Source organism: Budorcas taxicolor, chromosome 14 (genome assembly GCF_023091745.1).
Source record: "Budorcas taxicolor isolate Tak-1 chromosome 14, Takin1.1, whole genome shotgun sequence".
Lineage (NCBI taxonomy): Eukaryota > Metazoa > Chordata > Mammalia > Artiodactyla > Bovidae > Budorcas > Budorcas taxicolor.
Genome location: NC_068923.1, coordinates 74,213,819 through 74,234,332, shown reverse-complemented (window position 1 = coordinate 74,234,332; position 20,514 = coordinate 74,213,819). Strand labels below are relative to the sequence as shown.

The 20,514-nt window shown below is 42.2% G+C and overlaps 1 protein-coding gene across 1 annotated transcript; it reads left to right on the top strand.

The window, feature by feature from the left end:
- The first annotated feature begins 4,371 nt into the window (after window positions 1–4,371).
- On the top strand, window positions 4,372–20,172 carry CTHRC1 (collagen triple helix repeat containing 1). Its single transcript, XM_052651900.1, has 4 exons — window positions 4,372–4,562; window positions 10,068–10,289; window positions 12,258–12,474; window positions 19,567–20,172. The coding sequence occupies exons 1-4, from the start codon at window positions 4,413–4,415 to the stop codon at window positions 19,707–19,709; spliced, it is 732 nt and encodes a 243-aa protein (XP_052507860.1). The 5' UTR covers window positions 4,372–4,412; the 3' UTR covers window positions 19,710–20,172.
- Window positions 20,173–20,514: the final 342 nt, after the last annotated feature.

Sequence of the window (20,514 nt, the reverse complement as noted above, 5' to 3'; positions counted from 1 at the left end):
CCAAAAAAAAGGCAAATAATTGCACAAATAATGTTACAAAGATAGAAATGCTGCTGAAATGAAAAACTTGACTGGCAAGGAGTGATCATCTGATACTTTGAAATGCTTATCATCAACTGATGCATCAAAGATACACCTGGCGTGCAAAGAGTGATGGAGAGATATGTGAATGCTTAACCAGTTTAAAAGCTCAGAATTGCCTGTATTTGTTTTCCTGCGAAAGAAACAGAACTCTGTTGGCTGACTCCAACCTCTAGCGTGATTAGAATACTTTTCTTTTCAGATTTTTTTTTTTTTTGTGGACCATTTTTAAAGTCTTTTTTTTGACATTTTTGCAACATTGTTTCTGTTTTATGTTTTGGGTTATTGGCCATGAGGCATGTGGGATCCCAGCTCCCTGACCAGGGACTGAACCCTCACCCTGTGCATTGGAAGGAAAGTCCCAACCACTGGTGCACCAGGGAAGTCCCTGGAATACTTTCATTGGCCTTTCATTGCCATCCACCAGGCTGGTTGCTTTCTGTAAGTGTAACTGAACAGGACCCTATCGGGCTTTCCCTAGGTGGGTCCTTCTCCCGTATCCTCTGCTCTAGCTCCTCTCTGAAGTACCCAGGTAATAATATCTGATGCATATTTCCAGAGTTTTTCAGATGCTAAAAACCACCACCAAATAGAAGAAATTAACTATGTGATGATTACAAGTACATAGCCCCCAGACCTACTGGCACCTAAGAACTGATAATTAATGTTCGTTAACCACTCTGTTACCTAAACATCAACCAATCAGAGAATTGTGCATGAGCTGACCACATCCCCTAGAAAGCCCCTCCTCACCTGGCCTTTATAAAGGCTTTGCTGAAACCCTTCTGGGAGTTCAGGGAGATTGGAGTTATGAGCTACCCTTCTTCTTGCTTAGCCCTACAATAAACCTTTCTTCTCTCCAAACTCCACATTTCAGTATTGTCTGGCCTCACTGTGCATGAGGCACAAGAACTTGCTTTTCGTAGCATAAGAAGGCAAGTGATAAAAATCAAAAGCTTCCAGCTATAGCCAGTTGATACATGTGGTAGAGAGAAATCTGAAATGACCACTAAGATTTCTGTCCTGTGGTATATAATCCCCTCTCCTTGAGTATGAGCTAAACTGTGAATATGATGGATTTCACTCCCTTGTTACATTATATGGCAGAAGGGATTTTGCAGGTGGAATTAAGTTCCCTAATCATTTTACTTTGACTTACTCAAAAGGGAGATTATCCTGGGCAAGCATGACTTAATTGTGTGAACCCTTAAAAAAGTCTGTACCCTTCCTGAAGTCAGAGATTCAAAGTGTGACAGAGGATTTGTGAAAGGGGGCCATATGGCATAGACGCGATAGTGGCCTCTAGACGCTGAGAATGATCCCCAGATAACAGACAAGAGGAAGCAGGAACCTCAGACCTATAACCACAAGGAAATAAATTCTGCCAACAGCTTAAGGAAGCGTGGATGTGTATCTCTCCCCAGCCAAGCTTCCAGATAAGGACTCACTCAGCTGACACCTTGACTTCAGCTTTGTACGATGCTAACTTGTGCTGGACTCCTGACCCACAAAAATGGGAGGTAATAAAATTTGTGTTAAGTCACTAAGATTGTGGCAATTTGTTACATGGTAATATAACAATAATATAATCAGTGTGGAGTGTAGATTCCCTTTGCAATAGCAGCAAAATACATAACAGTCAGAATGAGGAATATATAAGATCTATATAAAGAAAAATTTTGCCTATGCATAAATGAGGATTTGGAAAAATAGGGAGCTATATTATGTCTCTAAATGGGAAGATTAAACAGTTTAAAGATGTCACTCTTAAAGGAGTTTTTGTGACAGATAAGAAATGCATTAATAGTTCAATAGAAAAATATTTGGACAGAAAATATGTAGACATTTGGAAATCTTTGGGAAGGATCACTCTGGAAATAGCACCTAGGACTCTGAACTAATCCATAATCCCCAACTGGAACTAAAACCTATTAAGTTAGAATGGGTCTAAGTTTTAAACCAAGAAAACTCAAATTTCAGAGGTAGTAAGATAAATGACTTGGCAAACCCATGGAGTTATAGGATCTGGGAGATCAGATATGTGAGAGCCCTTTGTATGCTGTAAAGCACTTATACGTTATTATATATTATCTTTGAAAAATAGACAATGATATCTGGTTTACTTGTCTTACAGTGTAACTTAATTAGCTATGTGAATGTGTAGATTAAAAAAGCACAGATGTTGGGACTTCCCTGGTGGTCCAGCGGTTACAACTTCACCTTCCAATGCAAGGGGTGTGGGTTTGGTCCCTCGTCAGGAAGCTAAGATCCACATGCCTCTGGCCAAAAAAAAAACCAAAACATAAAATAGAAGCAATATTGTAAGAAGTTCAATAAAGACTTTAAAAATGATCCACATCCCAAAAACATCTTTAGAAAAAAAATGCATGGATGTTAATATTAGCTAATTGCTGAAACCCCAATCTTGACCTCAGATTTACACAGAGAGGGGCCATCTGAAGTCACTGGGTGGTAGTAACAGCAGCAAGAATTGTGCTTGAATAGAAGACAGATTCTCTGTGTTGCCCACCTCTCCTCTCCAGCCTGTGGACTGCTGCCACCACACTGGTTTGGCTACATAAGGGCATCAGCTTTACACAGGGCTGGTTTCATGGGTAAACAACCCATGTGGTTGCATTGAGAAGGATCCCATGCCTAGTGGATTGCTCTGTTACTACTATCTCGAAATTCTTAATAATTTTTTAACAAAGGACCCTGCATTTTCAGTTTGTACTGGGCCCCACATAGGCAGCCAGTCCTGGCTTTAGAACCCATTTGAATGTTTGCTTCTTCCGACAAACAGGAATGGAACTTACCTGAGATTAGTCACTGGCCCAAGATGAGCAATCCTAGAACTACCCTGAACTGCTCCTCTGCGCGACTGTTCCTTCTCATTAATATCCATCTGTTGAGCCCGCCACAACTTCCCAGAATCTGGCTGGGTATGTAAAGAGAACCCTGCTGCTGAATCTGACCTCAGTAGCATCACCATTCTGTTGGAAACTTCCACATTGTTATTATTGGTATAGCAACACTTCCGTCCTACCTAACTCCAGCCAGAGGTGAGGAAAGTTGCTCATACTCCAGCCTGACCCTAGCTGGTGGGTGACCAGGGTATCTGAGGATGCTTTCTTCCAGAATGCACAAAGGAGGACAGAAGAGGTTAGAAAAAGATAATTATCAATGAGAAGTCAACAGTGACTTCTACCACTGAATGTTGCTTAGCCTCCTGAACCTCAGTTTTCTCATCTGTGAATGGAGCAAGCAGTTGTTCTGTTGCCAAGTTGTGTCCAACTCTTCGTGACCTCAAGGACTGCAGCACGCCAGGCTTCTCTGTCCCTCACCATTTCCCTGAGCTTGCCCAAGTTCATGTCCGTTGAATCAGTGATGCCATCCAACCATCTCATCCTCTGTCGCCCTCTTCTCCTGCCTTCAATCTTTCCCAGCATCAGGGTCTTTCCATTTCCACGGGATTGCCAAGAGGACAGAGAGTGTGTGTGAAAGACTATTTGGTTCCTGGAGTTTTGCAAATTTTACTGCTCATTATGAAGCTGCTGCTGCTGCTGCTAAGTCACTTCAGTCATGTCCGACTCTGTGTGACCCCATAGACGGCAACCCACCAGCCTCCCCCGTCCCTGGGATTCTCCAGGCAGGAACACTGGAGCGGGTTGCTATTTCCTTCTCCAATCATTATGAAGCAGAGGTTCTTAATTTTTGAGTCATGGGTCCCTGGGATGATGTATTCAGAGGTGGTAGGATAAATGCTTTGAATCCGATGATACCTATGATTCCTTCGCATCTCCCTTATCCCCCCACCCCCGCCCCAAAATGTCATCTCCTAAAAAAGAACTTGTCCACGGTGCCAGAGTTTGATCTAGGTGTTCCTGGACCCAATGTCTCTACAATGTTCAGTTAAGCCGTGCCATCTCCACGCTGTCCTCAAAGCCTCCACCTGTGTGGTTCGCCGACCTCGGCAACACCGCCCCCGACCCCCACCTCCCCCGGCTCCGGAGGCGACTGATCCACGCGGTCTGCACAGCCCCGCGAGGGTCCCGGAGGGCGGGGCAGCCGCAGGACGGGGCGGGCTCGGCTGTCGGCCCGCCCCACTTCGGGATCGGGGTGGGGGCTCCGACCTATTACTGGATGGAAACTCCGGTGTCCGGAGGGGCGGGAGGGAGAGGGGGGAGAGAGGGAAGCGTGCGAGTGAAAGGCGCATTCATGCAACCGGCGGCGGTGGCCTCGGAGCGCGGCGGGGCCAGACTGTGATCGCGTCGTCCGGGCTCCCGGGTCTCTCCTCTCCAGCTCCGTGCGTCCCGGGGCCGCCGTGCGCCATGAGCCCCCAGGGCCCCGCCGCCTCCCCGCGGCGGCTCCTCGGCCTCCTGCTGCTCCTGCTGCTGCAGCTGCGGGCGCCGTCGAGCGCCTCCGAGACCCCCAAAGGGAAGCAAAAGGCTCTGCTCAGGCAGAGGGAGGTGGTGGACCTGGTGAGTCGGGTGGAGGGGACAGAGCCGCGGTGCAGGGCCAGGGAAGGGGGTGGGGGTCTCGCGTGACCCTGGGGGTTCCGCTTTGTCTGAGTCTGCGGCTAAGAAAGGACCTGGGCTCTGCGGATGGTGGAGTCCTGGAACTCGCAAGGGAGACTGATCTGAGAGGGCCATCGTAGACCACAGATGCGCCGTGGGTTGGGTGGGACGCCGGGAGTACAAGGAGTCGCCCAATAATTTGTGACCTCTGCGCCGCCCCCCTTTGTCCCCCGCCCCCAGGGACGGAGAGGGTTTGGGCTGCAATGAGAGTAGAAAAAGGAGCTTGGGAGGTTAGAACGTAGGCCAAGGAGCTATCAGCGAGACCCTGGATTCGCTAATCCCCTGGGTGGGCCTGGGCCAGGGACTTGCAACGTGTCCTTTGTTGGGGCTGGTGGCCACGTCTGCCAGCCGGATAGAATAACAACCCTCGCCCAGTATCGGTCCAACTCTTTGTAACTTGATGATAGTGAGTCATGTTGGGTCATCTTCCTAGGGAGTATGTGCTGCAGTTTACTTTGTCACAGCTGGGCCAGGAATAGCTCAGAGGGTTTATGATCAGAAGAGAAAATGAAGGGGCCCAGCACTAGCCCTCCAAGGACCCATTTCGTTGTTGTATTTAGGCAGATGGGCAGTCAGTCCTTCCAGACAAGCTGGGTCTTCAGCCTGTGCCACAAAGTAGGAGCATGACAACTGAACGGAAGGATCAGACAGTTTCCAGGAGAGCAGTAAAGAGCCCAAGTTCTTTCTTTCTTTGGTGGCCCGCATGGCATGCAGTATCCTAGTTCCCTGACCAAGGATGAACTCATGTACCCTGCATTGGAAGTGGGGAATCTTAACTGCTGGACTGCCAGGGAGGTCACCCAAGTGATTTCTGAGGGGCTTATCTATGGGCAGGTCTGTTTGCTTAAGGCTCTTTCCTTCTAAAAGTCAGCAAACCCATTGGAGGGCAGAGTGGTTTTCTGCCCTTGTAGCAAGACGGATCCTTTCAAAACTATCACATTCCTTGGCATAGAATAAACTTCAGTCATTGAGCAAATATGGGTTATACAGTCACTGCAGGACATAAAAGGGGCATTTTTTTAAAAAAAATTTTTAATAAAAACAAACTGTTTTGAATTTTTTAAGCTGCCATTGTAAACTGAGCTAATAAACCAAGCTCCCTGGCAGCTAGTTCTATGCCAGATTCAAAAGCTCAGGAAAAAAATTCCTGCCGTTCCACACTGCACTTTTTGGTGATGTACTATGTAATTTTCCTCCACAAAGCAGACTATGTGTTCAGGGCTATAGTTCTATTTTGAGTGTCTAAATTGTTTTAAACTGTACCAAATGAATGTGGTTCATGTGCAGTCTGCATTTTACGAGTCTGTAGTTATGATACACAAAATACCCTTTTTCCCTATAAAGCTAGCAATTTTTTTCCTTTCCCTCCAAGGATTTACAGAACCTGAGGTTTCCCACAACTCTAGCCCGACTTGGAAAAGTTTATTGTGCAGCCAGGCTCAGGTGCATCCTGTAGACTGGATTTGGTTTTGCTGGGGGAAAAGAATCCTCGCAGTCATTAAGGTTTCAGCAGATTCTATGAAGCAGCTTCTTTGTACAGGGTCTTTCAAAGCCTTCCTTTCAAGCGTCCAGCAAGCTCTGCCCCCTGGTGGCCAGTGAGAGAAACAGGCGTTCATTCCGCAGACCCTTAGTGGAAGCCCTGCCTGGTACCGATCATGTGCTGGGTTAGCATTTCAAATTGAAAGAAGGCAGATTAATACCTGTGGAACCGAATTCGGTAAAATTATGCGGTCTCTCAATGCAGTTTTTTAGATGAAAAAGGTGAATAAAAATTCTCAACCATAGCACAGTTGACATTTGGAGCCAGGTGATTCTTTGTTGTGGGGACAGTGCTGTGCATCTGGCATGCTTAGCAACATCCCTACCATCTTGGGCTTCCCTGAAAGCTCAGTTGGGAAAGAATCCGCCTGCAATGCAGGAGAACCCGGTTCGATTCCTGGGTCAGGAAGATCTCCTGGAGAAGGGATAGCTACCCACTCCAGTATTCGTGGGCTCCCCTGGTGGCTCAGCTGGTAAAGAATTCTCCTGCATTGCAAGAGACCTAGGTTTGATCCCTGGGTTGGAAGATCGGCTGGAGAAGGGAAAGGCCACCCACTCCAGTATTCTGGGCTTCCATGGACTGTATAATTCATGGGGTCGAAAAGAGTCAGACACAACTGAGCGACTTTCACTACGATCTACCAAGTGCCAACAGCAATCCCTCCTTCCCAAGACGTGACAACCAAAACTGTCTTCAGACATTGCCAGGCAGCCTCTGTTATCCAGGTATCCAATTTTGTCCCCCATTGAGAATTTATATATGGAAAAATAAAACTTTGTGTAACATCTTGCTCTCAGGGAAATAATAGTGAAAAAAAATTTTTTTTAATACCAGAAATGTTATCATTTCTCCCTTCCCACTTGAAATCTGTGTCTGAATATTGCATATATCTGCTACTGAAAGTAACATATCTACTAAATGAAAATTAAAGTATATCTACTAAATTAATCTACAAAATAAGATTAAAGTATATCTATGAAAAAAATGAAAATTAAACATAAAATAAACCAAACTATATGTTTTGTACTTTGGCATGTCTTCAGGTACTTTTGCAATTTTGTTAAATACATTTCTTATTTCTCTGGCAGCAAATACATAGAAGTGTCCTGTTTTTTTTTTTTTTTTTGCTTAAAGTTAGGAAAATATCAGTGGTTGAAGTCACAAAAATCATTTAGCAAAGTAAAATTCAAATTGGTGATGTGAGGAGATTGATTGGGAAACATTAGATAATAAGGACCTTTTCCAGGTAGTATCATTACTGACTTTTTAAAAACATGTTTATTTATTTGGCTCTACTGGGTCTTAGTTGCCATATACGGGATCTTCCATCTTTGTTTTGGCATACGAGATCTTTTGTTTCGGCATGTGGGATCTAGTTCTCTGACCAGGAATCAAACCCGGGCCCCCTGAGTTGGAAGCTCGGAGTCTTACCCACTGGACCACGGGGAAGTGCCTGAATTTTATAATATGACCATATCGAATCCTGGATGCTAAAATTCAAAAATAAGATTTGAAGTTATTTTACTATGTAAGGAATCTTGATTTTTTTGTTGTTGTTCTCACTGGACAATAGATTTATACAGAATGATAGTATCAGATTTATATAAATAGGGATTGTTACAGTAAAATTTTAAATAAATTGGGTTTGGGGCTTGAAGGGTCTAATAAATGGACCAGTTCAGGGATAGGCATGGGAATTAGGCAGATGGAGGTCCAGTTTTACCACTGATGCAACTGTTTTGCTGTGTGTGGCTTATGGCTTATGTGTGTTAGCTGGCAAGTTTGCTAATGCTCTCTTCCCCAGGTCTGGTGCCCTGGGCAACTGCCTCACACAGTCTTGGGGGAAGAGTAAGAAAAATCATGGCTGCAAAATATAATATTTACTGTGTGCCATGCACTGCTCTAGCACATTTTATGTATCATCTCACTTAAATCTCCTACAAGGTAAGAATCTTTATTATTTTCCCCTGCATTTTAGATAAGGAAACAGGCATTAAAGTGTTGAATGACTTGTCCTATCTCACATAGCTTGCAAGTGGTGGGGCCAAGATTAAAATCCAGAAAATAGGACTCTAGAATCCATCGCTCAACCTCTACATCATAGTATTACACCACCCCCCAAGAGAAAGAGAGAGAATCATAGCACTTAAGAGTTTGATAGGGGCTTCCCTGGTGGCTCAGTGGTAAAGAATCCGCCTGCCAATGCAGGAGACACAGGTTCGATCCCTGATCAGAGAAGATCCCACATGCCGCGGAGCAACTAAGCCTGCGCACAACTTTTTGAGTCTGTGCTCCAGAGCCTGGAAACTGCAACCACTGAGCCTAGGAGCTGCACATGCTGAAGCCTGTGTGCCTAGAGCTGGCGCTCTGCAACAAGAGAAGCCACCGCGATGAGAAACCTGGGCGCCGAAACTGGAGAGTAGTCCCCACTCTCTGCAACTAGAGAAAAGCTTGCATAGCAATGAAGACCTTGCACAACCACTCATAAATAAATCAAGTTGCTGGAAAAGATTTTTGATAGATGACTGTTCCCCTCTTAAAGACTAATGGACACTTGCAATGAAGTCACTTACTCCTACTCCTTGGCAGGGTGGGCTAGGTGGATTTAGAGGCCAGAAGTGTTCCCCTAGTGACACTTCCTCCACATGAAAATAAGAAGAGAAGAAGGCTTGCTTGTCCAGCTTAGAGACATTGCCAGTGTGAAATAAGTATTGCTGCTGCTGCTGCTGCTAAGTCGCTTTAGTCGTGTCCAACTCTGTGCGACCCCAATAGACGGCAGCCTACCAGGCTCCGCCGTCCCCGGGATTCTCCAGGCAAGAACACTGGAGTGGCTTGCCATTTCCTTCTCCAATGCATGAAAGTGAAAGTGAAGTTGCTCAGTTGTGTCCGACTCTTCGCAACCCCATGGACTGCAGCCTACTAGGCTCCTCCATCCATGGGATTTTCCAGGCAAGAGTACTGGAGTGGGGTGCCATCGCCTTCTCCAGAAATAAGTATTGAGTTAAGATATTATTTTATAATTTTATCTCTAAGAATTTATCTTAGGGAAATAATTCCAAAAAAAGAATAAAGCTATGTAGATAAAGATTTTCATTATGATAGAACAAATACAAATAGCAATCCCAAACTAGTGCAGTGTTTGCATAAAACTGTAGTTCTGAAATCTAAGTCCCTTTACAATATATAGTGTTAGAAGAATAAGTGTTATATCAAATTATGTTCACTTTGGAATACAGCCATTTAAAAATTATGTATACTTTTAATGAGCAGTTTGAGAAGGAAATGGTAACCCAATCCAGTATTCTTGCCTGGGAAATCCCATGGCCTATGGGGTCGCACAGAGTCGGATACGACTGAAATGACTTAGCAGCAGCAGCAGCAGCAGTGGGGTACAGTCCATGGGGTCACAAAACAGTTGGCCACGACTTAGCGACTAAAACAACAATGACAGTGAGCAGTAGGAAAAAGTAGACAAATGAAAACATTTTCTCTTCTTTTTTGTTTGGTGAGTGTGTGTGTGTGTGTGTGTGTGTGTGTGTGTGTGTGTAAAGTCTGTGCAAAAAGAAAAAGAATAGGAAAGAAATTCCATTATTTTAGGAATAACTTTAAAAATCAGTTCTTTATGTATATTGGACTTCCCTGGTGGTCCTATGGTTAAGACTCTGAGCTTCCAATGCTACAGGTGCAGGTTTGATCCCTGGTCAGGGAACTAAGACCCTATACATATTGACTTATCTGGAACACTGGCAACTGGTTCCCGTTGAAGGGATTCTTGACTCCTAGGGCTCAAAGTAAAGGCAGTTCTAATCAGACTGAGTCTTTGAATCTTAGGTGGTGAGAGATTTTTCCCTTTTTTTTTTCTGCTACAGTACAATGGCATGTGCTTACAAGGGCCCGCGGGGGTGCCTGGGCGAGACGGGAGCCCCGGGGCCAATGGCATCCCTGGTACCCCTGGGATCCCAGGTCGAGACGGATTCAAAGGAGAGAAGGGGGAATGCCTGAGGGAAGTCTTCGAGGAGTCCTGGACGCCTAACTACAAGCAGTGTTCATGGAGTTCCCTGAATTATGGCATAGATCTTGGAAAAATTGCTGTAAGTCTAGTCTGAATTATTTTAAAGTTGAAATAAAACTTAAAGGTTTTCATAGTTGAGTGATCATTTTAGGTGAGATTTTATTTTATTTTTCCTAAAAGACAAAAAATATTAAGGAATGGGTACCATGTCACTTTCAACTTAGAATTAATGAAAAAAATGATAACTTCAGAATTAATTGTATAAAAGAATTTCTGAGACAAATACATCACTGAATTATTTCAATCCTAAGAACACTTAAAATAACTTACTCTTTTTTTTTTTAATGGAAACTGTGTTGGACAGTAAGTAACTTTCCAATCTTGTCCTAAAGTGAATTTAAATTAATTCAAGAAATTCTGCTGTGGTTCCAGACGTAAAGGTGGAAAAAAATCTCCAAGAAATTCCTGCATGATTGGAATTAACTAGAGGTGGGAAGTCCAGTGGTATTTGTCCTTATTCTGGGTAGCAGACACAGCTTAAAATTCTTTGGCTTAATGGGAGTAGAATGGGCCAGAGATGTACTACAGTGCTCATTTAAAATTATCCAGCAATATTTAGGGAGAAAAATTACTTTGTTTAGTGTTTGCTTCCAAATAACTGGCAAGTCCCTTGGATGGTGTAGGGTTGAACCTGGTGCCATTTCAAGCCTCTTTCTTCTTTTGTTGATCAATACTATACATGGTTCCATATCCACAATGTATTATTCTTTGATATTAACCACTACTACCGCCAGGCGGCCTGGCGTGCTGCGATTCATGGGGTTGCAAAGAATTGGACACGACTGAGCAACTGAACTGAACTGAACCACCAGGCAAACAGAAGTTTTATTTTCCAAAAACTCTCAGGTTCTAAGTAGCAACCTGTATATTATCCTTGCTCCTCATCTCAGCTCTTTAATGTCTGCTCTGTTACTTATAAAAATGTTTGAAATGGTCTCGATTGGATTTCTGTGTGATAGAATATCCACTTGGTTTTCATAGTTTGGGGACTATGACCAGTTATACTTTCATATATGATTTCTTAGAAAGCATTTTGTTAAAGGGTTACCTACTTCTTTAAACACTTGACATTATAGATTGGTTGCTTTTTTATAGTTCATCAAAATTAAAAACTTTCCCTATGAACTCTAAATTATTAATATGTTTCCAGTTTCCTTTTGGTCGTCAGAATGGGTTTGGGAGCCTTTTGTAAGTAAAAGATAGTAGCACCATGAGTCAGTAGGCAAATTTTGCAAAGACCAGTTAGAGGAAAAAAACCCTGGGTCTTATCATGGTGTCATAGAGTTAAAGACTGAAGACCCTGCCTGCACTTTACTCCTGATACTGTTTTCTGGTGCTTGAAAAGAAACAGGTCAGAGTAATATATTTGGGCAGTGCTAGTCTAGAAGGGTCGCTAAGAGTCAGAGACGACTGAGCGACTTCACTTTGACTTTTCGCTTTCGTGCATTGGAGAAGGAAACAGCAACCCACTCCGGTGTTCTTGCCTGGAGAATCCCAGGGACGGGGGGGCCTGGTGGGCTGCCGTCTATGGGGTCACACACAGTCGGACACGACTGAAGTGACTCAGCAGCAGCAGCAGCAGCAGCAGTCTAGAGTGGAAGTTCCATGATGGCAGGGATTTCATTTTGTTTACTGCTGCAATCTGTAGCACCCAAAGCATAGGAAATAATTTTGGAAGAAAAAGGAAAGTAAATATATAGATTGGTTTAGTCTAAAATTCTGAAAACTGGCTGTCTTTGTTAAACTGAGAGATACCCTCAATGGAGTGAATAATTTTAAGAAAGCCATAATTCAATTTTCTTAGAGTTTCTAATATCAGTGTCTCTTACCATCTTGCAAAGAACTGGTTTCCCTCTGTAAAAGCTAAGCTTTTTAAATGTACTTTGGGGAAAAGGATAGTTGAATAAAATTCACGATACAGTTTGAAAGCATCTTTTAAATTAAAAATGAAAATGCTAATTAAACCCTATTTCTGTGTCTGTGATAGGAATGTACATTCACAAAGATGCGTTCGAACAGTGCCCTACGAGTTTTGTTCAGTGGCTCACTTCGGTTAAAATGCAGAAGTGCATGCTGTCAGCGTTGGTATTTCACGTTCAATGGAGCTGAGTGTTCAGGACCTCTTCCTATTGAAGCCATAATTTATTTGGACCAAGGAAGCCCTGAATTGAATTCAACAATTAATATTCATCGCACTTCTTCTGGTATGTAGAATAGTGACGTTGCACAATGTGCCTCAGATCTTTAGAGAGCAAAGATTAGTTTTGAGTCCACTATGATGGTAGGTCATCACAGGTTTTCTGTGTATAGTTCTCCACCCTGGTTGCACTTCAGGATTTCCCGTAGCTCTTTTTAAAAAATACGTGGATGCCTGAATCCCATCTCTGATCAACTGCATCAGAATCTCATGGTTAGAACCCAGCCGTTGTATTTTTTCTGAAAAGATCACAGGTTGAAAATCACTGAGTTAGATGAAATGGCGAAATAGCAAGTATTGTCGTAGAGCAGTGGTTTTCAGCCTTGTCTCTAACCTTGTGTTCAGCTGGGGAACTTTGAAAAATCGCCATGCCTGGGTACCACTCTTCTATGGAGTCTTACTTAATAGGTCTGGTTGCATCCTAGGTGGTGGAACTTCCCAAGTCTCTCCTGGTTATCCTAATGTCCTCCAAGGTTGAGAACCACTAGCATAGATTGATAAAGAGGCTGACTTCTCTGCCTCGTTCTTTAAAATAGTAGGTACAGTCCGCTGCATTTGTAAGAGAGAACTTTTCTATATTGTTTCTGTATTCTCTGCTTGCTTCTACTGATATGAGAGAAGGGACATTCAATTAAACCAGTGGTTACTTAGGCTGTTAAAAAAAAAACAAAACCTTGTACTTTGCTGGTGGTCCAGCGGTTAAAATGCCATGCTTCCTCTGCAGAGGGCACAGGTTCCATCCATGGTCAGGAAGATCCCATATGCCTCTCAGCACAACCAAAACAAACAAACAGATAAACAAGAAAAATGTAAAACTGTTGGGGTTTTTATGTTTTTTTTGGGGGGAGGGTTGATTTGTTTCATTGTATTTTAAAGTTCATTGATAGAGTTTAGAAGCCAGGAAAAAGTAGAAGGGGGAAAAACTACCTGTTAGGTTGGTGCAAACGTAATTGCAGTTTTGGATCGTGAATTTTAAATCATTATAACTAGGCTCAAACACATCTTTATTAATCAAAATAGGGACCATTATGATCAACACATTTTTGCCAATGAGAAACAAGTTTGTTTATTCCTTTAGTGTAAAAATCTGTGCTTTGAGATTTGATGGACTCTTGGAAAGCATTTTTTTTGCCTCTTGCTGGTCGTGGAAGTGTTTACTCTGCAAAAATTCTAGATGCTTGAAGAAGTGGTAGTAGATTGGCAAGAGGTCAGGTAAATATGGCAGATGAGGCAAAACTTTGCAGCCCAATTCATTCAACTTTTGAAGTGGCGGCTGTGCAATGTACCATCAGGCATTGTCGTGGAGAAGAATTGTGCCCATTCTGTTGACCAGTGCCAGCTGCAGGGATTGTAGTTATCAGTGCATCTCATCAATTCTTGGGCTTCCCGGGTGGCTCAAATGGTAAAGAATCTGCCTGCCATGCAGGAGACCCAGGTTTGATCCCTGGGTTGGGAAGATTCCCTGGAAAAGGGCATGGCAACCCACTCCAATATTCTTGCCTGGAGAATTCCATGGACAGAGGGGCCAGATGGGCTACAGTCCATGGGGTCGCAAAGAGTCAGGCATGACTGAGCGACTAAAACTTTCACTTTCTTCAAGCATACTTCTCACATGTAATGGTTTCTCCAGGATTCAGAAAGCTGTAGTGGGTCAGACCAGCAGCAAACTACCTAACAGTGACTGTGACCTTTTCTGTAGTGCAAGTCTGGCTTTGTGAAGTGTTTTGGAGCTTTTTCTCAGTCCAACCACTGAGCTGGCCATTGCCAGTTGTCATATACAATTCACTTTTCGTCCCACATCACAATCTGATTGAGAAATGGTTCGTTGTTGTTGCACAGAATAAGAGAAGATGACACTTCAAAAGTGACAATTTTTAAAATTTTTGGTTAGCTCACGAGGCATCCGCGTATCAACCTTTTTCACCCTTCCAATTTGCTTCAAATACCCAACGACCGTAGAGCGGTCGACATTGAGTTAAGTTCGGCAACTTCTTGGGAAGCTGTAAGAGGATTATCAAAGCTGGTCATGGTCAACTTCCGATGGCTGGCCTCTATGCTCCTCATCTTCAAGGTTCTCATCTCCTTTGCAAAACTTCTTAAACCACCACTGCACTGTAAGATCATTAGCAGTTCCTGGGCCAAATGCATTGTTGATATTGCAAGTTGTCACCGCTGCTTTATGACCCATTTTGAACTTGAATAAGAAAATCACTCAAACTTGATTTTTGTCTAACATCATTTCCATAACCTAAAATACGTATAAAATACACTACAAGTAATAAGTGATTACTCAACATTCAGAAAATTAAGATCATGGCATCCAGTCCCATCACCTCATAGCAAATAGATGAAGAAACAAGAGAAACAGTGAGAGGCTTTATTTTGGGCTCCAAAATCACTGCAGATGGTGACTGCAACCATGAAATTAAAAGACGCTTGCTCCTTGGAAGAAAAACTATGACCAACTAAGACAGCATATTAAAAAGCTGAGACATTCCTTTGCCAACAAAAGTCCATCTAGTCAAAGCTATGGTTTTTCCAGTAGTCATGTATGGATATGAGAGTTGGACTATAAAGAAAGCTGAGTGCTGAAGAATTGATGCTTTTGAACTGTGGTGTTGGGGAAAACTCTTGAGAGTCCCTTGGACAGCAAGGAGATCGAACCAGTCCATCCTAAAGGAAGTCAGTCCTAAATATTCTTTGCAAGGACTGATGCTGAAGCTGAAACTCCAGTACTTTGGCCACCTGATGCGAAGTGACTCATTGGAAAAGACCCTGATGCTGGGATAGATTGAAGGCAGGAGGAGAAGGGGATGACAAAGGTTGAGATGGTTGGATGGCATCACCAGCTCAATGGACATGAATTTGAGTTGGCTCCAGGAGCTGGTGATGGACAGGAAAGCCTGGCGTGCTGCAGTCCATGGGGTCAGAAAGAGTCGGACACAATTAAGCGACTGAACTGAACTGAATGTCATTAGCAAAAAAGCATAAAGTGAGAAATGCACATTAAAATGATGTCCAACGTAATCACATTTATTTAAGAACGTATTCCAATATCTAATGGCAAAGTTCAACAATGCAAAACCACAACTACTTTTGCATCAACCTAATATTAATGTCATCACCCAGATACACCACTATCAGTTATTTGGCTGCCAGCTCTTTTGCTTTCTTGAGTTGTTGTGTGGGGGGCGGGGGGGGGGGGGGTGGTGGGTGGGTGGCAGGTGAGGTGTGGGAGTGACCTACCTTAACAGCACATACTAGGGGAATCACAAGGTATATATATCACTAGCTTCATTTCCCAGATTTCTTGAAAAAATTTCTCTCTAATCTTATACTTTAGAATGGAGAGGGAAGAGAAGAGATACCCTCACTGCTAATCAAAAGAAATATTTCAGCATTCTTAGGGACCCAAGCCAGATGATCCCCAAAATTAATATAGCACATTTATTGCTAAGGAATCAAGGGCATTCCTTCTATTTTCTTCTTCAAATCCACACAATATCCTCAAGACATAAAGAAGATATTTTAACCTCTTCTCTTTGCACATAGAGAAGGCCCAGGGAAAGAAAGCACCCTGAATAGGAGAATCAGTGTCCTGGTGAACGGAAACCAAGCCATGCTCTTATCTCCCAAGACAAGGTTTGATCAGAATGAAAAGCCTCTTCACTAAGTTCTGTGTTGTAAAGGGAGACATGCTTTCCATCTGAGAAGCAGTCACTAAAATTTTAAAAATTTTGGTATAAAATCTAAAATTTGATTAGAAAGTGGTATGTGTTTGAACAGTAGTCAATGCATCTAGACATTATCAGACTAAGTGAACTAAGTCAGAAAAAGACAAATACCGTAAGATATCTCTAATATGTGAACTCTCAAACATGGCACCAATGCATCTCTCTACAGAACAGAAACAGACTCACCAACATAGAGAACTGACTTTTGGTTGCCAAGGGGGAGGAAAGGACTGGGAGTGTGGGATTAGCAGATGTAGACTATTACATATAGGATGGATAAACAACAAGGTCCTACTGTATAGCATAGGAAACTATATTCAACATCTTATGATAAACCATAATGGAAAAGAATATGAAAAAAAGAATGTGTAAAACTGAGTCACTTTACTGTACTGCAGAGACTGGCATGCATTGTAATTTAACTATACTTAAATTTTAAAGATTAAATTATAAAGTTCAAAAGATATGTTGTGAAGCAACTATGCGCCAATAAAAGTTAATAAAAAATGAAATCCATAAAAATAAAATAGTTTATATAAGCAACTTACTTTCTATTATATTATCTTAAAAGTTTTTATGTTAATATCTTGCTATAATGTAAGCCCTCAGGCCTAGGAACTGTCACCTATACATACACACACTTCATAAATTATTTAACATAGCATTTACCAACCACATTGTAGAAAAACTCATTTGGTATGATCAGCTGGGTAAAATGTCAGAAGTAATTTGTTATTCATAACAAATTTTGTCTTAAGATGAATTAAAGGTTGCCTCAGTAGTGAATTCACTTTCCTTGTACACCGATACTCTCTTGAGAGAAAGAAAAGGAATACACTTATATTTTACACATCAGAGGATGACATTAAGCCTTAAATATGCCTATCGGAGTTTAGAATATCATCTTACCTGGATCTAGGAGGAAAACAGGTTGAGAACCTTTAATTCAACATCTTTTAGGTGCTTAATAAGCTATTACTACCTTATTATAGCAAAAAATGTTCATTCGTTCAAAAAACATTTTATTTGTTAAAGACCATGAAGTGACCCTTTGACTCTCCCTGTGTGAGGATGATGCCAGACCCAACCTTGTCTGACCTGTGGAAGGAAGTGAACACGTTTCTAGGCCATGGGTATTACGGGCACACACAGCTTAGTTCTTCCAACTTGGAAAGGGTCTTGAACCAGAGACAGGTACCTGGATTCAGTGGGACTTGCCTTCAATTCACTGATGTCACAGCTGGTAGAAGCAGATTGTTTCAGGCCTACATCATATACTTGATGATACCCAGGCCTACACCTGGGCTCAGCTTGAACACACCAACCTCAACCAGATAGGAAGACGATCCAGTCACATGCGATCATCCCCACCCTACTTACGTGTTAGTACCTGTTTTCTTAAAGAATCTGCCAACCTGTGGTTCCTTTTTCCCCTGACACAGACATCAGAGTATAACTTTTGCCTATTAAAATGAACAGTAGGGGGAATATTTTTTTAATGTTGGAGAAGAGGCTTGATAAGATGGAATGCAGGTTATATATATATTAGTAGGTGAAAGTCTGGAGGACCTATGAAAACGCACATGTTTATAAAGCAAAAAACAAAACACAGAGCAAAAACAGGATTTAGTTAGCTTGTTTTTTCACTGTGGAGGAATTTCTATGTAAAACGGGATTCCAGGTTGAAGGACTAGTATAATGATTATGCAAGGATTTCTTTTGACATTATGGAAGTCCTTTCTTCTACTTAGTATCATCAAGTATATATAGGAAAGGGCTCTCTTCATTTTTTTAACTCTTAAAATGAGACATTATTTTAATTACTTAAAATTTGATCTTTTATAAGGTGTATTCAGTTTGGTCTGCTGATAGAAAATTAAAATATGGAGGCTTCAGGTGTAACAACTTGTCCCAAATGGTTACATAAATTACTGATTCTGCTTATAATCAGAATTGTATTTTCATCTTCCAGTGCTCTTTTCTTCAGATGGAAAGGTCTTTCCTTAAAAAAAAGCTTACATATCGCATCAACATGTTTTTTAAAGAAAATACAACTTTATTTAATTTTATATATATATATATATATTTTTTTTTGGCTGAATTGAGTCTTAGTTGTGGCACACAGGGTCTTCCTTTGCATCATGTAAGATCTTTTGTTGAGGGGCACAGACTCTCTAGTCACGGCATGGGCTCCAGAGCACGCGGGCTTCTGTAGTTGCTGTGCGGCAGTTTACTTACCCTGGGGCGTGTGGGATCTTGGTTGCTTAATGAAGGATCAAATCTACATCCCCTGCATTGCAAGATGGATTTTAACCATTGGACCACCCGGGAAGTTCCCTTGGTGCACTGGCGCAGACTTGGTACCTTCACTCCTGGTGGCTACGGCTCAGTCCCTGGTCAGAAAACTAAGACCCCGCAAGCCACATGGTACGGCCAAAAGAAAAAAGATAAATGTGGGCTTCCTTTAGTCATGAATAAACTGCTTTTTTTGTTTTAGGTCATCTCCGTAAGTAAACAAATTCTACCCTTATGGCTGACACCTCAAAGAAAATTGCCTGTGAGCTTATACCATAGAATGGATATGGATATGTCTTTTTTAAATTTACTTATGATTTTGGCTATGCTGGGCCTTTGTTGCTGTGTGGGCTTTTCTCTAATAATGGTGCATGGGCTTCTCATTGTGGAGGCTTCTCTTGTTCCAGAACACAGGCTCTCGGGACATGGGCCTCAGCTGCAGCACACAGGCTCACTAGTTGTGGCTTGTGAGCTTAGGTGCTCTGTGACACACGGGATCTTCCCAGACGAGGAATCGAACCTGTGTCTCCTGCATTGGCAGGCAGATTCTTCACCACTGAGCTCTCAGGAAAGCCCTATATATATTTTTTTTTTATTTTTTATTTTTTAATACTTATGAGCTAGGACAGAGAAGGCAATGGCACCCTACTCCAGTACTCTTGCCTGGAAAATCCCATGGATGGAGGAGCCTGGTAGGCTGCGGTCCATGGGGTCGCTGAAGGTTGGACACAACTGAGCAACTTCACTTTCACTTTTCACTTTCACGCATTGGAGAAGGAAATGGCAACCCACCCCAGTGTTCTTGCCTGGAGAATCCCAGGGATGGAGGAGCTTGGTAGGCTGCCGTCTGTGGGGTCGCACAGAGTTGGACACGACTGAAGTGACTTAGCCGTAGCAGAGCTAAGAAAATGAGAACTTATCTTTATGAGACCCTTATTAAATATTAGCATTTTAAATTTACTGTACATTAACTTGCTTTAACCGCTAGTATGCTAAAATGATAAAATTGAGCTGAAAGTTTTTGCCTTTTTATTCCAAAGAGGTTTGTAACTGTCATCTTTGTTTTGCAGTGGAAGGACTCTGTGAAGGCATTGGTGCTGGACTAGTGGACATTGCTATCTGGGTTGGTACTTGCTCAGACTACCCAAAAGGAGATGCCTCTACAGGGTGGAATTCGGTGTCTCGCATCATTATTGAAGAGCTCCCAAAATAAATCCTTTCATTTTTGTTCCCTACCTCTTTTTTATTATGCCTTTGAATGGTTCACTTTAGTGACACCTTATATAATTTTTATGTGTACATTGTTGTCGTTGTTCAGTGGCTAAGTCATGTCCAACTCTTTGCCACCCCATGGACTGCAGCACTCCAGGCTTCCCTGTCCTTATTATCTCCTGGAGTTTGCTCAGCGTCATGTCCACTGAGTCGGTGATGCTGTCTAAACATCTCATCCCCTGCCCGTACTTTTCCTTTTGCCTGCACTTCTGAGTGAAGGAACATGACTAAACGTGTTTACAGACCAAAGTGTGATTTCACACTGTTTTTAGATCCAGTATTATTCGTTTTCCTTCAATCAAAATTATAGTGTTGAGATTTTGTAGTTGATTAAAATACTTTCTTCATTTTCCCATTCCCTGAACCTGTAATTTGAAATGTTATTATGGTCTTCATTTCTTTCCTGTTCTCTTAGTATAGCACTTTTTAAAATATAAAAGCTACCAGTCTTTGTACAAGTTGTAAATGTTCAGAATTGTTTTATATCTGTGAAATAAAACTTATATCAAACAACCTTGCTATCTTTAATGTAATTGCTACTAAAAGGAGGGTTTCTGGTACTTTATACCTGGAAAGTTAAGGATAAGCCTGACTTTGTATTTATCCATTTAACAATCTTATTTTCAATTTAGTACATAGATGGGCTTGATAAAGGGCAGAAATGGTATGGACCTAACAGAAGCAGAAGATATTAAGAAGAGGTGGCAAGAATACACGGAGAACTGTACAAAAAAGATCTTCATGAC